We start from the raw sequence: 25950 nt of genomic DNA on the forward strand, positions 1-25950 counted from the left end.
CATGTCAGCAGGGATACATTTCTTAATCGATTTTCGAGCACTCTTTGGCAGCAGAGCGTATCTTTAAAGCATGGAGTGTGTGATTTGAGCTGTTCCGGTAAGGCAACCCTCGAGCAATATACCCAGCATTAACTAAGCCCTGTGAACGAAGAAGTCGTCATCAAAATAGCTCTTGGGCCGCTAGACTGTGTATCGCCACAATGTATGACTGGAATCAATCTGAAGCAAGTGTATCCGATGCATCAGTGCTACCACATCCTGGGCGAACTACCACACCTCTCCTGTACAGAGCCCTTTTGCAAAGCGTTTGGAAATGGTTATGGCATCAAAAACGCAAATCTGTGAGCTTCGAAACCCCCACTTCGAAGACGATATTTCAGGCTGATGCATGAGCACGCATTCAACCGCTCACTGCAACCTAAACTGAGCCCACGAGCTTCAGTGCTTTAGCAAGTTATCCTTCATCACCGTCCTCCAATGTTCCATTCGTATACTGGCTGGCTGTAGTGTATGCTATGCCGAAATCCGTGCACAAATACGATGTCTACAACAAGCCCTTGTAGGTAGAGCAAAATTGGCTTCATGAGCCCACAATGCCAAACGTGCACCACGCACCACTTGTCCATCCACAGCGCCCAGTTGGTTAAAGCGCCTGCCGCCCGCTTCACCAACTGTGGTGTGGTGCGTTCGAGTCGCTTTATGTGCTCGCTATTTGATGCTGGCTGGAATGGCCTGCGGCCGGTGGCGACAGCCGTGCTAAAGGTCCGGTAACGTCGGGGGCCAGGGCGGACCATGTCGACCATTGCGGCACGTTAAGTTTGCGTCACAAAACTCTGCCGCTGACCCGTAATCTGACGATCACATACTGCGGCCAGGGCTAAACCCACAAAAGCTGCTTGGCTTAGGTGCTGGTCTCATATATCAATCCAATCAAAATGTTTTGGAAAACTCCTGTTAACGTACCGCTACGCCATGCATGTACTTCCCTGACCTTTCCTGGCGTTATATTGACGCCTGTATCATTAACCACGGCGTCCACAGTCAATTTGCATTCCATTCGTGGATACCAATCACGAAAGGCTGTTGTCATCCGCTTCATCCAGTTTGGGGCACATGGATCACACAGCTGTTACTACTGGCTCTAGCGGTGCTCACATATATTCCACCACTGGCCATACATATGAAAACAAGTGCCACATGATGAACATATGGCTCCACTTGAGCGGAGGTCACCGTTTTGTCCGCTAAAGGCCCTTCAAAGGCATTAACACAAACTGAACGAGTACATAACATAATGCAATGAGAAAAACTCGTTGCAGTCAGGATGTCAGGTTTGTGATCCCAGCTAACGGTCATTCGATAAAAACAGTGATACAGATGGTACATTGTCGCTTTGCTTGTCCCGCGACAGTCCGTGTCCGAGCGGGCTCCCAGGCCACCTGCCACGCCATTGAGGCGGTACATTGCCGTATTAGTTTGGATGCACACACTGAGCATGACACTGGATTACCATTCGGCTACGATTAGTTATGCGTCTTCGGCAGACTACACCCATCACCCTCGGGCTGACATGACTGTACCTGACGTCCGTACATGTGGTACACAAATACTCGCCACTCAGGAGCTGCGAGTGGCATCGCACGAGCGTGACCTCCCGTCTCCAGACCGAAGTCGGTTGGGCTGACCTGGAGTGTTACACGCGTGTGACCTCCTGTCCTCTGGCATCGACCGGCCGGGCTAGCCACGGGCGCTACACACGTGTGACCTTCTATCCCCTGACATTGACCGGCCGGACTAGCCACGGGCGCCACACGCGCGTGACCTCCTGTCCCCATACTATGAGCCGTCCGGACTTGCCAGGGCGTTAAACACGCGTGTGGTTTCCTCCTGTCCCCAGATCGTCGGCCGGCCGGGCTAGCCAGGGACGTCACACGCGCGTGTGACCTGTCCCCAGATCGTTGGCAGGCCGGGCTGGCCAGGGGCGTCACACGCGAGTGACCTCCTCCTGCTGTCGAACGTCGCCGTTGGGCGCTACCCGTCGCCGGCACCTGCCCAGTCGGCAGGGCGGGAAGCCTCGGAAGGTGGGGCTCACGGGTACGTAGCGGGTCCAGTTCCAGCTGAAACACGCAGCGGCAGCGCGGCACGGTTACAGACGCTAACAGGGGCCAGGCGATTGAGTGATGAAAGTTGCGTATGCGTTACGTTTGTTGCACGCAGTCCTCTGTCCAGCGTACATCCTGGTTACGATCCTCTGTCCGGTGTACACCCTGGTTAAGGTCCCTTGTTCGGTGTACATCCTGGTTGAAGTCCTCTGTCCGGCGTACATCCTGGTTGAGGTCCTCTGTCCGGCGTACATCCTGGTTTAGGTCCTCTGTCCGGTGTACATCCTGGTTAAGGTCCTTTGTTCGGTGTACATCGGATCTGATGCGTACTCACCTGCGGATCTTGGACATGCCGAACGGCAGGTCGTAGGTGGTGATGGGGGCAGTGGTGTCAGACATGGCGGACTGCTGCCGCCAGCGCAGCACGCCCCGCTCCTCGTCCGTGCCTGCCGACAGGGACGGAGCCAGAAATGAATCCATGGGAGGAGGTCTGCCGTCTGCCTCCGAGGCGGAACCAGGAGTGGATCAATGGCGGCTGAATGCCTACGATGTCTACAAGAGATTTGAGTGGAACGATTTTATCAGAGGGTGGGTGGTTGGGACGGCTTTATCCATCGAACGTGTTTCGCGACAATTGGCTTGGGTCGCAGACACTTGGTCCAGTCTCCACGCATTCGCAAAGTTGTGTGGCAGCCCATGGCGGCAATTTGAAAATTGAGCATCAGCCATAATAACAAATCTGAAATGTTTTAACGGGTTTAAGTTCCCGTCGCTTTGGAAAGTTTTTTAAAATATTATTGCTCTGAGTTGTCTCTGTTCACTGGTCTGTCCCGTGCCCATCCATCCTCCTGAACACACACCACAGTGAACAACAATTCGGTGCAAAACGCACGATGCATGCTTAACAGGATTTCGTATGGTGTTAGCTCAGTGGTGTACAAAACCGTTCTTTTGCCTGCAATAGTCACAGAAACTAAGATTTAGGGTCGAGTTGGCGTAATACGCCAACACGACCTTAAAAAGATGCTCAAGAGCATCTTGGCCGCCATGTAAATATGAAACTCACATACCTTATAACACCGCCGCACTAAAATAAACCAAATAACCCTTCAGCAATCACAGTTCAGCTATTGAGAAGGGGAAATATGAAAATAAAGGGTTTTGTTTTGACACATCAGCCTGGTCAGGTAACCATCTCGTACGATGCAAAGTTTCTACAATTGCAAATGACATAATGCATCTGATCATACTTCGGCCTTTGGGTCGTGACCGTTTGTAAAGGCAGCTTTGTATTCGTATTTACATTCATATTTACATTCAAATGCGGACCTCTACTATTTCGTTCCATTTCTTACCAGTAGTACCCTGATTACTATGGTGCTCCTAGTTTCCCCTTGTATTTAACACAGGGAACGCGATGCACGTCGTCACGGCTCTTTTGTGGCACCCGTTCGCTCTGTCGTCAGCGCCATTGTCAGCTGGAATGCGTGACGTCATGCGTGCTGACGTGCTGAGCATTCGATGCGTGGGCTGACGATAAAGTTTTTTTAACTTTACCTTCCTTTTCCATGACCTTTTCGCTGTTTTAGAGCACACGCCAACTCCGGCTTACCGCTGACCGTGACATGCTACCTATGAAGTGGTGTTTGGAAATGTGGATCCAGTGCTGATATTACCATCATCTGTTCCATCCATAAGCTGTTTGCTTCTTCACATGGTCATCGTGTTTCAATTTCTTGCCTTCTCATTTCAAGTGTTCGCTCACATTTATGTGAAAGGGTCTATCGATCCCTCACTGGTACTTATGCTGGCATGAGGCCCATCCCGTCATGGAACTCCCACTTATACTGACAAAGCCCATGTTCGAGACGCGTGGTGTTCCGTTACTGTCCTTGTCAGCGTGGAGAAAAAGCGCAACCCGATTAAAACATGTCCGCCAGTGGTCTACGAGGTTCATTGTCGTTAAGCTCGGACCCTTACGATTAAACTGAAACTTAAATCAATGATGGCGTTCACATGCTGGTTTCAGTGGTGCATCTCGTTTATCCCGCCACATTCAAAACTACGGCTTCAAGTGGTCTACAAAGTTCAGTTATCAAACCTGGATCCCTACGATGCTTTTTCAAACTCATGCCAATGATAGTATCCCAGAGGCAAAACTGCTCTTGACAGTATGAGGTACCCTGGCATAAAAACTTGAGCCCTGGTCACAGAAATTCAACAGGTTTACATTGAAGCTTAAAAACATCATGACCGAAAGCGCCGTTGATGTTCATCGATACCACAAGGCACATTAGTTGATGTTTGGTAATATGTCGTAAGCAAAGGAGCATTTCTGTAACATTCTGAAGGTTGTAATTTAAAGGTGTCGGTACACGATATTCGCTATTGCTAGTAGCATGCTGAATACTAAAAGCGTGAAAAATAGAATAGATATTCTGGGTCTGGGTGCAATGACTTGACCATTTTAAGACTGTCACAGCTTTCGATGTGGATGAAAAGGAGCGGACCATTGTACTCAACATGTCAAGCTCTGCCATTGATATGAGTTTAAGAAGGATCGCTGGTTCCGAGTTCAGCGACCCTGAGCCTCGTAGCCCACTGGTGGTCATAGTTCTGTCTGTGGCAGAAAACGAGATGTACCATTTTAAGGAGCATGTTAAGCACTGTTAGTGTATGCATCTGATGTACGCAACTACATAGTCACTAGTAAGTAATACTAGTACATTAACACTAGTGATAGCCGTACATAAAATCCTAGGAGCCTACGCCAACCAACGCATATTTTGGGGACCTCTCGATGTCGTAACTTTTGATGGGTTTCAAATTGAGAAGCACCATCGTGATCAGCGTTTAAAACACTTTCATCGACTAGGCTTCGAAAAACCGTCAATGCTCTCGCCCAGAGACCTTGAACTTTTGAATCTGTAATATTAATCACACTTTTTAATGTGTCAGGAAACAACATGCACCGTTGTCCTCAGCATGTCAAACGCTACCACTGACATAAGTTTGAGAAAACCGTAAGGTTCCGGGTTCAACGACCTTCAGCTTCGTGAATCACCAGTGGTCACAGTTTTGAAAGTGACTCAACGTGGTATGCGCCATCGTGATCAGCGTGCCACCGACACTGACAGTGCCAAGCCACCTTACGCCCAGCAAAGGATTCACAAAAAAACAGCATCCGAAAGTGATTCACCGCTTCAGACCAAGTTCCGTATGTTGCCTCAGCACGGCAGCGTTCGTGTCCGGGTGTGTCAGAGCCACTCCGGGCACTCCAGCCACGATTGGCGGCGCTATCTCAGCACGGCGGGGTGTGTCAGAGCCACTCCGGCCACTCCGGCCACGATTGGCGGCGCTATCTCAGCACGGCGGGGTGGGTCAGAGTCACTCCGGGCACTCCAGCCACGATTGGCGGCGCTATCTCAGCACGGCGGCGTTCGTGTCCGGGTGGGTCAGAGTCACTCCAGTCACTCCGGCCACGATTGGCGGCGCTATCTCAGCACGGCGGGGTGGGTCAGAGTCACTCCGGGCACTCCAGCCACGATTGGCGGTGCTATCTCCGCACGGCAGCGTTCGTGTCCGGGTGAGTCAGAGCCACTCCGGTCACTCCAGCCCCGATTGGCGGCGCTATCTCATCACGGCAGCGTTCGTGTCCGGGTGGGTCAGAGCCACTCCGGGCACTCCAGCCACGATTGGCGGCGCTATCTCATCACGGCGGCGTTCGTGTCCGGGTGGGTCAGAGTCACTCCGGTCACTCCAGCCACGATTGGCGGCGCTATCTCATCACGGCAGCGTTCATGTCCGGGTGGGTCAGAGTCACTCCGGTCACTCCGGCCACGATTGGCGGCGGCGATTGGTGCACTCCGGTCCAGACCTAACAAGCCTCAGGGCCTTATTCGGAGTCGTCTGCCGTACAGGGCTCACCCGGGATCGTGTTGTCCAGTACGCAGCCGAGAAAGCCGCCCACGAACATGCTGGTGCTGAGCAGCACATACAGGATCTGGTCGAATGTGTCGCTGCCCGTCCGCACGGCGTCCTTGTGCTCCGACATGTAGGTGGGCAGAATCTGGTGATTCAAGAGAGTTCATGAGTCAGCACACACTCCGGTGACTCTTCCACTGCGCGCTTGGCGAGGCTGCCATTTAGACAAGCGTACAAGCAGACTTTAAGTTTTCAAGGCATGGTTGAATATGCACCGGACGGGCGGCTGCTTGACAGGTTAATTTAATATTTTCATAACACGCACTTAGTAGTCAGAAAATGCACTCAATTAGCAGCCAAACCGGGAGAACGTAACCTGATAGAGTCAATATTATACATACCAATGCAAAAAGTATAGAAAATCCGAGCACGAACAAATTTCTAGAGGAATTGAGGTCGACGAACTGAAGAGAAGAAAATCCTGAAACAAATGAAGTTGTAAGCTAGCAAGCCATCTATTCAAATCCTCAGATGTCCAACGCAGATAGGACACACGCCTTTACCGAGCAATGACACCTGAGGCGAAGCGGAACCTTGCAAGCTACATCTTGCTTGCCCTTGCAATCTCGATGAAGCGTCGACATAAATCGATACAGCACGACGGGCATCTGACCACACGCTGGAAAATATCAGCAAAAAGCATCAAAAGAAACCTCTTACCGACAGCTGTGATCATCGAGAACATGATGATGAACATGCCACCGACAATGGGCTCCGGCATGGTGATGAAGAGGGCCCCGAACTTGCCGGTCATACCAAACAGCATCATGATCACCGCGCCCCACTGGAGCACGCGCCGACTGGCCACCTGCCGGGCAGGACCAGAGACGGTCACAGAACCGCTGGCCGGGCAGAACCAGAGACGGTCACAGGGCCGCTGGCCGAACAGTATCAGAGGTGGCCACAGGGCCTCTGGCCGGACGGTATCAGAAGTGGCCACAGGGCCTCTGGCCGGACGGTACCAGAGGCGGTCACAGGGCCGCTGGCCGGGCAGAACCAGAGACGGTCACAGGGCCACTGGCCGGACGGTACCAGAGGCGGTCACAGGGCCGCTGGCCGGACGGTATCAGAGGCGGTCACAGCGCCGCTGGCCGGGCAGAACCAGAGACGGTCACAGGGCCGCTGGCCGGGCAGAACCAGAGACGGTCACAGAACCGCTGGCCGGACGGAACCGGAGGCGGTCACAGGGCCGATGGCCGGACGGAACCGGAGGCGGTCACAGGGCCGCTGGCCGGGCAGAACCAAAGACGGTCACAGGGCCACTGGCCGGACGGCACCAGAGACGGTCACAGGGCCGCTGACCGGGCAGAACCAAAGACGGTCACAGGGCCACTGGCCGGACGGCACCAGAGACGGTCACAGGGCCGCTGACCGGGCAGAACCAGAGACGGTCACAGGGTCGCTGCCCGGGTGGAACCAGAGACGGTCACAGGGCCGCTGGCCGGGTGGAACCAGAGACGGTCACAGAACCGCTGGCCGGACGGAACCGGAGGCGGTCACAGGGCCGCTATCGCCGCACATAACTTAACCGTACATGACTGGCGACAATCGCTCGCATCAGCGTGGAGTTCTGGAGCCAAGCACCGGAGAATTACGTCCTCCCCCTGCCCCCCTCCCCCTCCCCCCCGATCACTGTCCCAGCAGACGTCTGAGAAGGGCACGTCTGCGGCGGCGGCTCAGGCATTCGCCCACCCACGTCTGCGACGGCGGCTCAGGCAGCCGCTCACACACCTTGGTGATTCCGATGGCGCCGATGTTCTCGCTGTAGCTGGTGGTGCCGTTGCCAGTGCCGAATATGCCGGCCAGCGCACAGCCAATCCCCTCCATGGCGATGCCGCGGTTGATAGCATGCACGGGCGGCGGCGGCGCGCCTGCGAGCATGGGCAGGGGGCGCTATCAACGCCGTCGCACTGTCCACCAGATGACCTTCCGTCACGCACGTCAGGGCACGACCGACGCGGCTCCGTCGTGCACTCTGGACGTAATTGCGTCGCATGCTGGCCGATTACACTGCGTTGTGGATACCGGATGCGACAGTGGGAGGAATGAAAAGTAACGGACTGCTCATGAAAAGCATATGTAACCAATGACGACCGAAATGCTACGAGTTAACTCCGATGGATCATACGCACCATCAGGGGACTCCTATCCCGTCTACTGCACTACCAGCTACCAAGCACCTCAACCGGATCTTACCGGATATCTTGGCGCAGGCGTAGTAGTCACCGATCGACTCAACGATGGAGGCGATCACGCCTGCGAGCATGCCGAACACGGGGCCGGCATGCACGGTCGGCGTGCCCCACTGGCCCGGGTACGGCAGCCGGAACCAGGCCGCCTCGTACAGCGCCTGGCAACGCGCGGCAGACAAGTGGACGGCGCCGCGCGATGGCAGCGGCCTGCCCGCGCAGCGGCCGGCAACACGCAACAGGGCGGCGCGCCTGGCGCTGCGCGGACGCCAGCGAGGTCACTGATAGCTCTGCAGCTGTTTGGACGGGACCGAATGAGCCGTCCCACACGGTGCGTGTGTGGGCGTCACTGGGCTGAAGGATGCGCTCCTGATACTGCGCGCTCCCGCTGCGCGCCCCAGCCTGCGTTCTCGCTCGCCACGCGCCAATAAAAGTGTCTGACAATCCCTGGCAGTTACAATGCAGTGCATGACAGATTCGTAGTGTTTGCCCTCGGTGACGGTTCGTCAGACTCCCGACAGGCCATTCAATACCCGGCAGTTCTGTGCCGTCCTTTGCCTAGCTTAGGTCCAGATCAGGTCGCTGTTGCCACCCACAGAGGTGCGCAGGTCAGTGCGAGCCGGCGAGTCGGGCGGCAACACCTCGCTGACTGTGAGGATGGCGCAGAACACCCAGCTGATGCCGATGCCGAACAAAATCTGCCGGAGGAATACCACGGTGACCATCGGGTTACGGCACCATCCCCGGACTGATTATCAGCTTACGGCGCCAGCTCCGGACACGTCATCAGGTTGCGGTGCCATCTCCGGACAGGTCATCAGGTTACTGCACCATCTCCGGACAGGTCATCAAGTTATTGCACCATCTCCGGACAGATCATCGGGTCACTGCACCATCTTCAGACAGGTCATCGGGTTACGGCACCATCTCCGGACAGGTTATCTGACATGGCACAATGGGTGGTACGGCATCTTTTCACTACTTTATCCGTAATTGACGTGTGCTGCCTGATCAACATCTGAGTAAGTGAGGTACACAAACAGCCCAATATCCAATGCTTACGCTCTATTCACATATGCGAAAGCGACATTGACAGCCGTCGCTTCAAGCATAACAGACGTTCTCAAACGTGCCGGATGGTGACATTATCAGCTTTGTCTTATCAAAATCAATGTCTCCTGCCCCCCCCCCCCCACACACACAATTTTACCGACCACACTCATGCTTGCAACACCCATTTCTCAGCGCAAAAGTCAGCGCAAAAGTCTGCAGCAACAACCAAACAAACACCAATCTTGAAGCCAACCTTCGGACTGGCAATGCCGGCAATCGAGAACCAAACATTTCTCGTGAAGCGTGCACACCCACACCCACACCCACACCCACACCCACACCCACACGCACACGCACATGCACGCACACACGGCACACACACACACACACACACACACACACACACACACACACACACACACACACACACACACACACACACACATACACACACGCACACCACACGCACACGCACACGCACACACACACACAAACGCACACACACCAGCAACCAGCATGGCGCTGGGCGGCCACCCACCGGGAACAGTTTGAAGATGGGCACGCGCAGGGCGCGGCGCTGGGAGCCGTCGGCGTCGCCTCGGCGGCAGCGCGGCACCGGCAGCGTGACGTTACGCAGGTACTGGCTGCACAGAATCACCACCAACATCGTTCTGGTGACATCACAGGTCACGGGTCACCGACGCGCAACGGACGCGGACGGAAGATATACGCAGCGTATAATCAGATGAATTATGGCATGCCATATGGCATGCGTACCAGTGATGGATAGGTGCCGCTTATGTCGAATTAGGTTCCATTGTTTGCAAGGATATCTATTTTCAGGGCTCAGCTAGGCACCCATTTTCTTTCCAGTCAATCTCCATCGACCATTAATTTATCCCCTTGAGTTTGCTCGATCATTTTCAACATATGACTCAGGAAGTGCAGGATATGACTCAAGCAGCGCTTATGCCCAGCGCAGCGCTGCTTAGTCGGATTGCTGCTGGTGAGGCTGGCGTTGCCAGACGGACGGACCGGCCGCCAGAGGCACCTCCTATACAGCAGTCACTAGGGCCACCTATATTCGCGCACCAGCACCAATCTCTCCTCTAGTCACTATCAGGGCACGGGTCTAGTGTAAATCCCAAACCATGAGCCCGAGTCCGAGTCACGATATGAGTTCGAGTCCGAGTCGCGATATGAGTCCGAGTCCGAGTCACGATATCTTTGGCTTGTGTCCGGGCACCGAGTCACTGAGTCCGAGTCATCCAGTCCACCCTAAGCACGTATGTGGTCAGGGCCAGCTGGTTCCACGCCTCACCAGCCAGACCGAGTCCCGCATCCTGGATGAGATTAACTCCGACCCGAACATAACCACAGCGACATGAAACTAGCACATAAAACTCTATGCAACACAACAGGTGCACCAATGCCCTGCTATCCATACCGGACATCATCTCATCAACCTTAGATATCCATGTTTTGATATCAGAATGTGCCCTTCAAATTTGTTCGGAACTTGAAGGAAATGACGATTCAGTTCGAGTTCCGTTAGGGCTAAGAATATTCCAAGCCCTTATGCTCATGTCGTTGCCCGACTCATTGTTCGTTAAGCTTACTTAGTCCCAGCCTGACTGCAATATATATGCATATATGCACACACACACACACACACACACACACACATATATATATATATATATATATATATATATATATATATATATATATATATATATAGTAAGATATCTGTAACACAACCCGATTCACTTGGGCTCGAGTGTCAAAAAGATTCTGTTCGTATCGTCCATCGTATCGGAACGCCAGATGCCCGCACGTTACGTAACTGGACGTTATGTAACAAGAGTCAGCAGTGCGTCTGCAATGTGGCGGCGCTGCGCGGCGGCTGTTCCACTTCATTCCCAAGGTCGGAAAACTCAGTCAGTTAGTTGGACAGATGAGGAAGGGGTGCCATCCTTACTGCTTCGTATCAGGCAAATCGCCTTCAAGTGGACGGCAACAACTTGAGCATAGCGTAGGTCGTTAACAAGCTGTTGCCTAATTCTTCAGTTGAAACCAACCGGTTCGCGCGTTAAGTGACGTAGAAGGGTTACAGGGTTCTGCAATAGCGCATTGCAAAATCGGTATCAGCATGTAGGAAACACGTTGGAATAATTTGGTGACCTTGAATTAGTCATCACAGTCATGTGTCGTTACGCTGACTTAAGGACGAAGGCAAGGTGTGCAGTTTCCCACGCCAGCGCGCGTTCCAAAATACGGACGCTAAGCGAAGCATTCTCGACACTGTACGCCATGTTTTCTTCACTAACGGTTTTGAAAATGTGAAGCGGCTGGACAACAGCCAGCCGTCGATAGTTTTCGTGGCCCCTGCAAACATAATTTAATGTCGAGCCCTCGTCAAACCAACACTTAAAGCTGATCTCCAAACAGCCTGCCCTACCACCCTACTGCGAACCAAAATGTCTGACTACACGAACTGTGGACTACACGAACAGCAACGTCACTTAAGGCCACACCTCGGCAAACCACGAAAATTGCTCCGTCATATATATGGACCTTTCGCATGTACCAATAACATAATCGTATATCCATGCCACAAGTTAGAGGTCATGTAAGCTGAAGATCATGATACGTCATGTGATGAACGCAGAAGGCCTCAAGCTACCTTGGTGGACGGATTTTTTTATTGAGACAGCCTTACTGAGCAGGTATGTCAAAAGCTACGCATCAAAATCGCGCAAAAATATTGTACGGCCGCATCTTGCTGCCCGGTTTTCGGCTTTTGGTTTCGCACATGGGGTGAAGAATCAGAAAATGGATCGTCCCTACAGGTAGGGAAATATGGCAAGAACGTCAAGGCTGGCAGGGTTTGCGATTCTTTTAGTTGTTGGGATGTTGAACAGGCATCACGAAATATAAACATAGGTTATCTTCCACAATCGCCGATTCCAAACACTTGGCTACTCGACGTTAAACCCAATGCATGGCGCTGTTGTGCTCGCGTTTGTCTCGTTTGTACTTCTGTCCGTCCAGACGTTTCCAGATTCACAGTCCAGCTGGGTCCCATCCGCAGTCACCAAACACATCTCCAGACGTGTCCAGATTCACAGACCGGCTGGGTCCCATCCGCAGTCACCAAATACCTCTCCAGACGTGTCCAGATTCACAGACCGGCTGGGTCCCATCCGCAGTCACCAGACATCTCTCCATCTCTCCAGACGTGTTCAGACTCACAGACCGGCTGGGTCCCATCTGCAGCCATTAGTCATCTGATCAGACGTGTCCAGATTCACAGACCGGCTGGGTCCCATCCGCAGTCACCAGACATCTCTCCAGACGTGTCCAGACTCACAGACCGGCTGGGTCCCATCCCCAGTCACCAGACATCTCTCCATCTCTCCAGACGTGTCCAGATTCACAGACCGGCTGGGTCCCATCCCCAGTCACCAGACATCTCTCCAGACGTGTCCAGATTCACAGTCCGGGCACGTCCCACCCCCAGTCACCAGACATCTCTCCATCTCTCCATACGTGTTCAGACTCACAGACCGGCTGGGTCCCATCTGCAGTCATCAGCCATCTGACCAGACGTGTCCAGATTCACAGACAGGCTGGGTACCATCCGCAGCCACCAGACATCTCTCTAGACGCCTCCAGACTCACAGTCCGGGCACGTCCCATCCCCAGTCACCGGCCATGTGTCATGCCTCTACCTGGAGACGGCTGTGTGGCGCACTTTCCCACCTGGCCTCGTGAAAACTCGCAACCATCACAGCCGAGTCACGCTACAACATCTTCTGCGTTACAGAGGGTATATAAAGTGAAAATACAGCAGTAGGTTATGCGATCCAGATGTCTCTCGGCAAAGCGAGCCCGCAGGAGGCAGCCGGAAAGTTTTGCAACCTCATTCCCTGCTTTCTTTTGTAGAGAAGTTGTGATGCCACAACATCCATCTAACGTTGGCCTTCGGCCGTTTTTTTGTACCTTTCCATCTGATTCAAACATGGATGACTAGTCTGGAATTGGTATATACAACTAGGCTGTAAGAAACGTCATCGCAGTGAACGCACTAACCGGAGAGTGAAGTAAATATTTACTAGTCAAGTTCTGTCAGCTAGTTCAAACAATTCGGCCGTCTTTATCTCGTCTTTCAAATTGTTCAGCGTCACCTAGGGTCAGGCAGCTTCGGCCGTCTGTACCACTCACAGTACGGAGACACCCCAGTGGGTGGCGGCCTTCTTCTTGGCCTCTTGGAACAGGGCCAGGCCGACCATGGCGATTGTGGGCACGATGGTGAGCGGCGTGATGATCTTCAACAGCAGGCCAATCACCCCTGCGGACGGAGGTCAGTCAGGAGTGAGACCCGACAGAGAAGCTGCCCGGCATCAGTCGAGGAGCCACCCGCCAGCTGGCAGGCCCATGATAGCGCATGAGAGTTAGGTGTTGCGTTCACAAAAAACGAGATGTGTTTCCCAGTTCAAATGTTTGGCCGCGATAATGTTCTTTTCACAACTAAACATGCCGATGATTAAGGTAACTATTCGAGTTGTGGTCAAACCTTCCCGGTTGCAAAGGCGCTCTCTCCCTTCGTGACACAAAAACGAGTCCAGTGATGGATTTCGCGTACCGCCGAAGGAGAGCACGATCTGGAAGATGGCCGACACTGCAATGGCGCCCTGGACCTCGCGCATGCGCGACGACCAGAGCTCGTAGCGCTCGTCGTCCGAGAGCAGCGCCCGCATCGCCGGGTCGGGGCACTTCCACTGCGGCAGGCTCAGCAGCGTCAGCGTCGGCGTCAAGAAGGAGAAGTTGCCGCCCTGAACGATCGACAGCCTGCAGAGAGCGCCGCGGCGTCAGATCAGGCGCCAATGTTGGCGTGGCAGCGGCGCCAGACGACGGTGACACGATCGGAGCGGCAGCGGCGCCAAACGACGACGCTGTCGACCGGGCTGCGAATGGTGAAGACGGTCTTACAGGACATATTCAGTGCTACCACCGAATATGTCCTAACAAGGTCGCCCGTATTCTGTTCGCGCGCGACTCCCGGCCAGCCGTTGGATGCCGGTCCTACCCTAGACATCTCAACATACGTTAAAAAATAGAAAAACATCGGCATGTAAAACAACCGCGTGTATGTGCGGCAGGTATGGCCATTGCCGTTGAAATCCAATCGTAGAACGGAAAGTTGTTGTACAACAGGCAGTAAGCATCGAGCTCGCACTATTTCACTTGTGAGTCCAAAGCAGTGGCGCAGCCAGCGATGGTGGGGGAAGGGGGAGGGCTGATGGGGCTCAAGATCTCTTCGTCACGCTCGGCGTCGCTTTTTTAATACGATGCTACTGAGTGCAACTGCAATTTGGTCATCAGGAACCAACTTGTTTTTAAATCTTACAGACACTACCATGGGCAGCGACATGTAGCCAAACAGTCATAATTTAGAAACGAGACCAACGAATAGCTGAGTCAACACGTGCGATACGCAGATGAAACAATTGCTTTAGGCACCAGGACAAACCAGCATCGGTAGCTCATTGATACGCTAGGTGTTGTACCTATCAGCGTTTGTGAGTCCGTTAATGTGTTCGAAATACGTAAGTACTGTCGATGGGCTGCAACTCGCTCGTCAAAATTTGTCCCCGCGTCGAAAATCGTGGTGCCTCCCTCCCCTCGCCCCCGCCATGAATCCTGACTGCGCCCCAGATGACAGTGATACCGATGAGCTCACGTCTTCTCCTCAACAATCGCTTGTTGTTTTTGATAAGCGAGGGGAAAAATGCATCCCGAAGAAAATATGCGAGCGATATTCGTACTTACTCGATATAACTCACGCATACAGCATAGCACATACACATACAGCACACATACACTTGTGCCGCCAAGCGATCTCGTCGTGCACACAAATCATCGCCACAAAATACCAAGCACTGTACGTGATACTCAGAAAGGGCTGTTGTCGCGTGACTTCCCACCTGACGCCGAACGTGACTTGCAGTAGAGTGACGATGCCGGAAACAAAGAGAATAGTGCCGATCACGTAGCCCCGAGCAGGGTCGCTCTCGTCCATACACATGCTTGGCGTGATGATCAGGGGGATGGAGACGGTGCTTCCGAACATCGTCAGGTATTGCTGCCAGACAGAGGCGGATGGCGAAGTGGAGGGGTTCAAGCTGGACATGGCAACTAACACTGCTGTCAGACGGAAGTGATGAACATCAGAACAGAATGTCAGACTGGCTACAGTAGGTGAGGAAATAAATACAACAGTGACAGAGCACACTCAATGCATTCTCGACAGACATAAACGCATTTTTTGTCGAACTATGTGTTGTCGCGAAAACGCATCCACGCACCTCATGCGTATGACTGGGACTAGCATGCCGCACGTCCAATACCTGAACATTCAATACCAGTGGCATGACGAGTAATTAAAGCCTTTTAATGCTGTTTGCTGTCTGAAACGGAGAAGTATATCAAAGAAGATATCGCATTTGTCGATGATGGCTGAAGATCGAAGACTGACGACGAAGAAGACGAATGATAACGAAGACTGTTGACCGAAAATACCAAAATCTTCATGGTGGTACCTGGCCATGGGGTTTCCAGTCCTTCACGCATGACACCCGTTGGGCGTTAGTGGCAGTTTCAGTCAACGAAGGATACGGCAGGCATGAAATGTTTGATGTTTCTGCCCATTCGCTTCGAGCACCGACGACATTCATGATCCCTTATCCAGGTCATACGACTATATTGGGACTGCGCAACGCGACGAAACGCCCGTCGGTGCAGTTATATCATATTGCAATGATATATACTCTAATTATAGAGTACAAATGGGCACAGCAGCCGAAGCGCTGTTCAGTAGCAGCCGAATAGCAAAAGCCGAATACAATTACAGAAGACGTTGTGGTCGGCGACAGCTATTTTGGAGCATCGTTGTTTTACCTGCGTCCTGCACGGCCATTACCACGGTCAGCAATCATTTTCGAGAGCCGGCGGGGCTAAGCAAAAACGTAATTATTCCGAGTTATTAAAAATACCACTTAAAAAACAATCGGGGCCTCTCTCGGTTCATCGATGTCTTTCCCAACAGATTCTCCCTACCACGGCCAGTGACGAAGAAACACCATGAAATAGCCATATCACAACTAGCGCTGTGCAGATCTAAGACACCTACAGCACAGGGCTCATCTCAGTCATTTGAAACTCGAACTGACTTACCTGAAATCCCAGAACTACGCAGTAGTACCATGGTGGCGTGTCATCTACTTCGAACAGCATGTCCAGCTTCTCGCCGCGAGGTGTACCTCGCGCCTCCTGGTCCTCGCTGCCCTTCCCCATTTCATGGTGGGTGTTCGGATCCAGCTGAAATACATCAACGAATGCTATCGATGCATAAGGACACAAGCAGCAGCATGTTATGACCCAGCTTTTCCTAGCTTTCATGATCGCATCACCTTCAATCGCAGGAGCATTCCGGGGGTGAATCCAAGACTTCACGAAACTCCCTTTGTTTCAAAGCAACATCAACAATGCGTGCTGCAATTGCGCCACCTTTTTACATGCGATATGAAAACATCTCGTGTTTCAATTATCTTGTGGTAACGTCTCTGCCTCGGGTTTGATTTGTTGACACTTAATCTCATGCATCTTAAAAGGAATGTTTCACATTTGTGCGGCGATGTGAGCTGAGGCGGACATTTTGAAGATCATTCAGTGCAGTTCACATTCATGCCCTTTTTAGGACTTCATATCCTCTTGTTTCTGAGTTCGACGACCCCGGACTTGTACAGACTGTTTCGCGTATGCTATTTCAAAGTCACTCAGACATGCATGACGCTACAGACACGTCACGCGAATACCGCCACCTCAATGGCCATGCAGTGCTTCAAGGTCAATACCAATATGATCATCAAATTATTGGCGCCTGGCGTACGTCAGCACGATTTGTGACAGCAACGAATATCAGTTGGCCTTGAACCGAGCATCCCACCTTTGGCATGTATTTCAAAAACAATCTGGTGAGTCCTTAGGACATGGCATTAATCTAAATAACATTGGTGAGTGGAACTGCATCGTCAACAGGATATTGTGCAAGTATTAATTCTGCTCATTTTCCGGTCATATCACGTGGTCAACACTTCAGACCAGGACTAAGATTCTTTCTTCTTTCGTCATACGGTGCCAGTGCGTCCTCGAGAAAATTTAGTGCCAATGCTTACTAATCGGGACAGGTTTTTAGCAACTGACTGCAATGCTATATGCTGACCGCGTTATTTGGACTAAAAAATAGACAGCATTAATTGATGCATAGTATCCCGTTGGCAATGCAGTTCCCTTCCCCAGTGCTGTTAAGATTAATCGCAGATCCCGACAGTTCACTCGGTCATGACCCTATTCCTGGAGGCAGACTCGCCTTGTTAGGAGCATAGAATTGTATGACAAGACGTAAAACACAATAAGAAACTCAAGATTTTTACATTAGCCCGAAATGTGGGGTATATTTTTAACGTATTTTATAGTTTGCTTACACATTGTAAAGTGAGCTATCTAACATCTCTAGTCAAGTTTTCTACAAAAGATAGCGTCTTGTATCGGCCATTGCATGAAACCATTTGCGTCATTCCATCTTACAGTTGTATACTTAATAATACCTTAGCATTCGATATAACTATGTTCGATGCAATTTTAAAAGTGTGGATTTCTACGCAACGTCACTGATTTGACCCAAATTTTGATGGGCTGCAAGAAGTTGATTGTAAAATGTAGTCGGCACGTCAATGTTTTATGCTAGGTGGGATCGAATTTTCGGGGTACCACAAACAGGCCAATAATACCAGTCTTCTGGAAATCCTTCTGAGCAGCTCAGAATTCCGATCTGAAGTAGCGGACCCTGCTGGAGAAATTTAATTTGACTCTCTACTCACCATCATGAAAGCAATGCATTTCATTTGTGTTGCTTTTCGGATGTGTGTGGCACGTAATGTTTGCAACGTACTAATGTGTCGGAATATTTGTGTAGTAAATGCTACGAAGGCTTGAAACACTCTATTTAGACAAAACAAGATAAGCGAACACGAAGCTTTTACCTGCGAACTCAACGAAATGCTATATTATGGTTTTGGGTCGTCCCATATGACGTTTGTAACATTAATCTTTTCGGAGCGCATTTTGGTTTTGGGACTGAGAGTAACGCATGGATCATGGACGCAGTGGTTCAAACTTAAACCAACCAACTTCTCGATAACACGCCACCACTCGCTGAGTCAATCCGACATTTTTTTCATTCGCACCAGTCGAAGTGCGCACGGTCGATGTCATCACAACGGCTGGTCGTGACGGCGGGAAAGAAGCGCAGTGTTGTCACAAAGCACTGACAGCGTAAGTTGCATTCAGAAATATTTAGAAATGATATCCATAAAAGTCTTGAAGGTGCTGCAGTGGCGGTAAAGAATTACTCTTCTCTGCTCCCGGACCTTTCACTTTCGCTTGCGACTGTTCTTGGTCGTCTGGAAGCCCAAACACGTTCAATTTTGTTGCGTTTTGTGATAAAAAGCTGCGTCTTTCGGCAAGCTATGGGCTCCTTCGCAGCCTTCTAGCTATGCCCCCTTAGTGGCCCAAGGAGGGACCATGGCTCCGTGCCCCCTACCCCCTCTGGATCCGCCAAAGGCGCACCTGGCAAACATTGTGTTCATTTACTGCTTGGAGGTTTTCAGTGGTTGATGTTCATGTTGAATGACAACCACTGACTGCTGCCCGTGACAAGCTGTTTCAACAAGACGTGGAGGTGTTGTTCTGACATAGCCTGACCTAACCTAACCTAACCTAACCTAACCTGACCTGACCTGACCTGACCTGACCTGACCTGACCTGACCTGACCTGGCCTGACCTAACTAACCTAATCTAACCCTAACTAACACAACCTAACCTAACCAAACCAAACCTAACCTAACCTAACCTAACCTAACCTAACCTAACCTAACCTAACCTAACCTAACCTAACCTAACCTAACCTAACCTAACCTAACCTAACCTAACCAAACCTAACCTAGCCTAACCTAAGCTAATCTAACCTAATAACCTATCCTTACCTAACCTAACCTAACCTAACCTAAGCTAATCTAACCTAATAACTTATCCTAACCAAAACTAACCTAATCAACCTTACTTTTATGCAACATTTTGGAAAACCCGCCTTCGCATGTTGAATGGAACATTTTGAACATCTTGGTAATCATTTAAACATTGTGAACATCTTGCTAATCATTTAAACAATTTTCAATCTCCGCACATGTGACTCTGTTACAGATCACTGTTCGCACACTTGTTTGTGCAATGGGCCATGCTGGCATTACGTACAGGCAAAGCAAACTGAACAGAAAAGCAGAATAAACCCATATGCTCAATTCATTCAATCATTGTTAGGTTTACCACGATGGTACGAATAAGTTAATAACGCCATGATAACGATGTTTAGGGTAGGTAGTGAGTGAGTTAATGCAACGTAAAGCTGGTACGCTCAGGATGGAATATTCTGTAGCAGTAGAACCAAATATCTTCATTTAAATTACGTGGTGCTTACATCTACCATGATGGTGGTAGTGGGAACATGTTGCATTGGTATGTTGGTTAGGTAAGAATGTTGGCGGTAGATATCATCGTTTGCAATTATCACAACGCACAGCGTGAGCATTTGACGAGCAGTGCTTTGGTGGAACCTGTGCTTCACTAAACCAGCTGATATGACGATAGTGTATACCTGCCTTATAAACGCAATCTTGGACGGAACAAGCGTTCAAATAAACTATGCTTTACAAGGCCATAGAACCCTTCGAACAGTCGCTACGCTATACGCCACAAGGAAAAATTCAAACGCATAGTGAAACGTTTCGTTTAATTGCTGTGAGAAAGGCCACATCATTGTTAGCACATTTCCCTAAATGGACGGCTTCATGCTCTCACACCATTTGTTGCGTATGAGTTTTTACGAATTGGTGTGCTGAAGATATCGCATAACGCACGTTGGGAAAAGCCAGACAAAAAACTTATTTAAATACATTTCCGAGTTTTCCAGAAGAATTTTGAGAAATTGGTATCATCGATAAAATCGGAATCCTGCGATCTAATCATGCACGCAAAAAATTAAAGTGTGAAAAATCCAAAAAGCTGGCTACTCCCTTTCATGCAAGTTTTGAACGCGAATCACGATTTGTGCCATGCCACATCATACAGGAATTTGGGCGGTGCTTCCTGTGGTGAATAAAAGAACACTAAGAATCGAATAACATAAGACTAGTGTCATATCAGGGTATGTTGATGCAAGTTGAAAACTTACAAGAAACGCTGACAAATAAACAAAAACATCACGAGAAAGTGCCAAAACACAAGTATATAACGACATTTGGGTTCAGAAAAAACCCTCCCCCACCTCTTGGCAATTTTATTTGCTTCAAATGAGTCAGCCCGTCCACTACAGCAGCAGTTCTTACCAGTACAGCAGCAGTTATGACACGATTAGTCTGGCAGCGACTCTAACATCATAAACATGTTCTATAATATCATCAAACGATGACGTGTTTAAGAACATATTTACTAAATACATAAGTTGTGTTATCTAAAGCAGCCTTTCTCACTGAAAGGCAAACAAATAGTCACAAGTGAGTTCCCTCCATCATATCTGAAGCTAACCTCAAATTCTTCTCATGTGGAATATCCCTTTTAAAGATGGTGTTCCACATTTGTGTTGGGTTTTGAACTGAAATAGCCATCTTGAAGATCATTCAGTGCTTTTCGCAGCCGTACCTTTCTTGAGGCCCAAACGCCTGTAGTCTCTGAGCCACACACCCGCAAAGATGTGCAGACTATTTTGGAAAGACTGCTTCAAGGTCACTCAGGCAGCGATGACACCATAATAAAAAATCCTGTCATTCCACCAGCTATGCGACGGTCAATGCGAATAAAAATGCAATTGTCGAGTCGTTCATACCTGGCGTTCGTGGGCACAATTCCCAGACAAAACGGTCGTCAATTGGCTCTAAATCAATGTTGTGCAAGGTATGATAACGCAATCAAACAACGAGGTCTTTAGGGAGCATATTTGCCAGACAGAAAATTCGTATTGTCTAGAGCAGTCTTTTCACTTAAAAGTATACCCATGTTTAGAACTGAGCTTATTTCATCATATCTGATACTTGCCTCAATATCTTAAAATGTGGAACATTTCCTTTACGTGAACGGACCAACCTAACGCTCGGTGATTCTCAACATCTACGCACCATTATTTCGCATCAGCCGTGTTGGCCAGGGTAACAAAAGCGCTCACAGCATGAACAGCGCTCTGCCATCGGCAGCTTGACCATGGACAGGTGCACATCAACTGCCGCGCGGAGCGTGGCCATGGCAAGATGACGTCACGCCTGGTCGGGCGCGCGACCTTGGCTGGCAACGCTCTCGCGCTCGCCCGGCGCGACGGCTCGCCCCAAGGTCACACCTCCATCCGGTGAATGTTCAGAGCCGCGACCGTGTCCCTGGCCGCCTGGCCGCTCCCGGGCCTGCATACGACCGGTCGATGCTGCCGTGTCCCGGAAGACAAACTCACAGCGCCCGACACAAACCTGCTTTCGCGGCCGGTCGAGACACAGCCTGTCTTGTGCCCCCGCACGAGACAGGCCGTCACCCGCCGTAGAATAAGATTGATACGGCTAGGTGAACGGACTTACGCATAGTTGTCCTTTCTGTGATTTGAATCAACGGCGAAAAAACGAAGATGAGAGCTGAGCGGGGAGTCACTCTAAATACGTTCTGAGGAGCCTGAGCGCCCCCCCCCCCCCCCCCCTCCCATCCCCTAATGACCCCCTGAGCCTCCTCAATGCATATGAGCATTTTCACGCGCGGGAACGTCGCAGGAAGCAGGAAAACGTTGAGCGAACGTCGCAGGAAGTGGGAAAACGTTGCGGGAACGTCGCAGGAAGCAGGAAAGCGTTGCGGAAACATCTAAGGAAAACCAGAACTAGCCAACTAGCTTGTCCTCAAATGACCTAAAACCATTAGGACACAGCTTATGCGAATTACGCTTCTCGTTGCTAGTTTCTGCATGGCGGGACCACCACTGACTGGAGCTACGATATGAGCCTGTTACAAGCGCGGCTGGTCGGGCTGGGCCGATGGCGTTCTACCACTTTGGGTTAGTTGAGGTTGAGACGAGGTCAATCTGTGCCCTCATTCGTGATGAACGGAAACATTCACTTTGGCACCGCAATGTGATGAAAAGGCGGACGAAGAGAGACTGGCCGACTGCGCCACAGTCATTAGCGAACCCGCTCAGCTCATGCCCACTGCAATCCAGCCAACCCTCGACCCAGAGCGTGTCACTGGCACACAGTGACAGGCAACAGTAGCCCGTTACTGACCCGTTACTGACCCAACAGATACCCGCCGTCGGAGTGGCATCCTTGTACGCGAACGTACCTGCAACAATCTTAGACACATGGCGATGAATGAAAAAATAACCTCCAGAACTCACAATTACCTTACAGGTACCAAATTGACTTAATGAAGTGTCGTCCCCATCCTGCCGCTCTGGTCGTAGAGCGCTCACACCCATTATCAACCCAACCGTGCCCCAAATGCCAGTTGGTCCGTTTTATCTGGAGTCACGTGCTCCGCCGTAACGCCGTCACTCGGCGGCGACCCGGCGGTTGAGGCCGGTTCGCCTCGGCCATACGCACCTCGTGGTCCGTGACCTCCATCGCTGGGGTGTCACGCTGGACTGGCCGTCTCCCTGCAATGAACGAACCCAATTCACTGTCAAACGCCAACTCACGGGATATTGTCAATGATGCCGTTCATGACAAATATCAGTCGCATCAACGAGTGAACGGGAAATGACTGCGAACACGGCCTCACCGTCAATGGCTAGGAGACCGAAACGAAAAGTACGAGACATGCACCCTCGGGCGGCCGACCTTTGTGCAAAACCGAACACATTAAGATAGTGTTATGTTCATACCCGATGCATTTTTTTTTAACGCGCAGACTAGCATACCCTTGCAGGGTATGCACACACAAATGTAACACACATTTACGCCAGTGCTCGAGCGCCGTCTGGTTGCATGTATGTACATCGTCACATCTTGCAGAAATATGGTTAAAAAAATCCGGAAATCCGACGCTACAAGATGATGCTATAAGACAGATGCTACAATACCAGATCGATCGACCGACTGGACCGGGCTCAGCTGGATCCTGCCAGCGTGAGAACCTCATCCAGGGTAAATACGAGAGTCACCTCAGGCTCGGCTCGGCTGAACCGCGGCACACGACGGCTCGCTGAAGTGGCTGCGTTCAACTCGCTGACTGAGCACAGACGCGATGTGTTGCGATATTTTAATGACAGATTGAAGTTTGGTCTATGACTTGGCTACCGCGAGTGATAAATGGGCAGCGTGGTCATCAGCGTGATGACCCTGTATCAGTCATCACATGACGCTGATCAAGATCAAGACAAGACGTCGCCCGCTCCCGTGGATGGACAATACACGGGACAGGGTCACAATGTGCGGACGAGACGAGGCACGTGCTCAGCGCGACAAGGACCCGTGCAGCGACACACATGCACAATATCGTGTGCGTCGCAGAGCGAGAGAGGGCCTAGTACCGTGTCCTCGCTTGCCTCCCCCGCGACATCCAATGGGTATTCCAGGTTTTTTATTTAAGCCCTTTTGACTAGAAATGATAATTTCAACCTATGGCATGAAGGTAAGTGCTTAACGGTGGGGGCTACTTGCATGCGCCTGGGAGGCCAACCTCCGAGCTTTGAACCGCGCATGCGCGCTGGGTACCCGGTCGCGTCCCTCTGCGGACGGGGCTCTCGGCCCACTCGTGGCTGAAGCATGCAGCCTGCCCCGCACAAGCAGGGTGTCGCGAGGATTCATGATGAAGCAAGACTGAAGATGGAAAAATATCCGGCGTTTCATGATCTCATTCAACGAGTCGAAACCAGCTTCTTCTCCAACTGAGCAGGCGCCTGCCACTCAGCGCCAGCAGTCAAGCGCTGTCATGCACGCATCTGCCGCGTCCCGAAATTGGCGCAGAGGCTAACGGAGAACGCTAAAACAGACTTATCAAAGCTTTTGACCCTCCCTATTCACAACATTGCTTCACTGTGTGGGGAAGCGGCCGCAATGCTCAGCTGTAACGCATTAAAAAAGTATACACGCCCAAATGTTCATGTTTCTCCCGTTGTTGACATTTAAGCTCATCCGAGCTGAGCTTACATGCCAACAATTTGACCGGCTTTTAACTGAACGAGACTTGGTGACAATGCATAGAGCTCTGCACACGCCTCGCTCACTGACATCTCTGAAGGAACGTGCGCTGTACTGCGATGCAGTGTCAGCCCGTGTCACGCGTGGCACTACCGAAAGCCTCCCAGAGCCGCACGGGGTGCGTACGGAGATAGCCCGTCGGAGTCCTGCCTCCCGGGCCGCGTCAACGCGGGACAGGTTTCTTGCGGTGGTACGGGAAGCGGCAAGCCCCGATTGCCTGTACCCGGCCAGTTCGGCGATATGTGTCTTATTGCCAGTGTGTCTTCTAGTAAGGATTCGCGTGCGACCATGCGTGCATGCGTGTGCAGGTACGTGTACGTGTGCGTGCGCGTGTGCGTGTACGTGTGCGTGCGCGTGTGCGTGTGCGTGCGCGTGCGCGTGCGCGCGCGCGTATGTGTATGTACGCCCTTTTCTGCATTTTTCCCAGTATGCCTGTGTTCTAAGAAAGGACATTCTATGCCTTTGACATTTGACATTTCACAGGACTGTGAGCTCTGCAAGCAACGAGCGTGCGAGGCAACGTTCCTAGAACAAGCATAACAAGTTGTCCTCCAAGCTATAAATAGACACAAACCAACCGGCCAACCTCCACGTGGCATTCCAGGTCTGCGCTAATAACAGATCACTCTAACACAAAAATCATGAACAGCCGCCAGAGCGTCAAGCTTATAAAAGCGCTTTTTCCCAGAACTTAAGGAATGAGATTGCGGTTGGATGTGCGCCGTTCAGCGTCAGATAAACCGCCGAGCTAGCTCGCTGCCGAAGAGTATGGCGAGTCTGCGACTTGATACCTACATGCACTGTATGGTGATTGCATGTTTACTTCTCTCATACGTAATTCGATGTTAAATAGCCACGGTTGCAAGATATTTTAATCATTCAACTATGTTTCCTGTATCTCCACAATGTGGCTGTTCTGGCAGCGCTTCAAGTGTGGCAGACGTACACACGCGCACGCACACACGTACACGTGGGCGTGGGGGTGTGTGTGGGCGTGGGCGTGGGCGTGGGCGTGGGCGTGGGCGTGGGCGTGGACGTGGGCGTGGGCGTGGGCGCAATCTCCGCAATCCGCAATCTCACCTCCCTAAGTTTGGGAAAAAACGCTTTTATAAGTTGTATGATGTTTTAAGCCCATGCCCGCGCGCGCGCACGCACGCACGCACGCACGCACGCACGCACGCACGTACATACGTACGTACGCACCCACGCACGCACGAACGCGCACGCGCGCACGAACGCGCGCGCGTACACACACACACACACACACACACACACAC

At 51.3% G+C, this 25950-nt stretch overlaps 1 protein-coding gene across 3 annotated transcripts in view; it reads right to left on the minus strand.

Moving 5' to 3' along the window:
* Positions 1-1141: 1141 nt before the first annotated feature.
* The window catches only part of LOC119110493 (solute carrier family 23 member 2), a 37953-nt gene continuing 13144 nt past the window's right edge, over positions 1142-25950 (minus strand). The window contains exons 2-15 of one of the 3 annotated variants that reach the window (XM_037234338.1): positions 23075-23127; positions 16568-16711; positions 15319-15476; positions 13977-14182; positions 13556-13682; positions 9867-9999; positions 8872-8973; positions 8283-8436; positions 7818-7957; positions 6747-6894; positions 6428-6507; positions 6030-6171; positions 2437-2548; positions 1142-2117 (exon numbers count right to left, since the gene is read on the minus strand). In XM_037234338.1, the coding sequence (XP_037090233.1) occupies positions 1985-2117; positions 2437-2548; positions 6030-6171; positions 6428-6507; positions 6747-6894; positions 7818-7957; positions 8283-8436; positions 8872-8973; positions 9867-9999; positions 13556-13682; positions 13977-14182; positions 15319-15476; positions 16568-16711; positions 23075-23095 (1800 nt within the window). In that variant the 5' untranslated portion in view covers positions 23096-23127 and the 3' untranslated portion in view covers positions 1142-1984. Of the gene's footprint in view, positions 2118-2436; positions 2549-6029; positions 6172-6427; positions 6508-6746; positions 6895-7817; positions 7958-8282; positions 8437-8871; positions 8974-9866; positions 10000-13555; positions 13683-13976; positions 14183-15318; positions 15477-15699; positions 15802-16567; positions 16712-23074; positions 23128-25950 lie in introns of those variants that run through there. The other 2 variants (XM_037234340.1, XM_037234339.1) reach the window with 2 other exon arrangements.

Source organism: Pollicipes pollicipes, unplaced genomic scaffold (assembly GCF_011947565.3).
Source record: "Pollicipes pollicipes isolate AB1234 unplaced genomic scaffold, Ppol_2.1 Scaffold_7231;HRSCAF=8579_pilon_pilon_pilon, whole genome shotgun sequence".
NCBI lineage: Eukaryota > Metazoa > Arthropoda > Thecostraca > Pollicipedomorpha > Pollicipedidae > Pollicipes > Pollicipes pollicipes.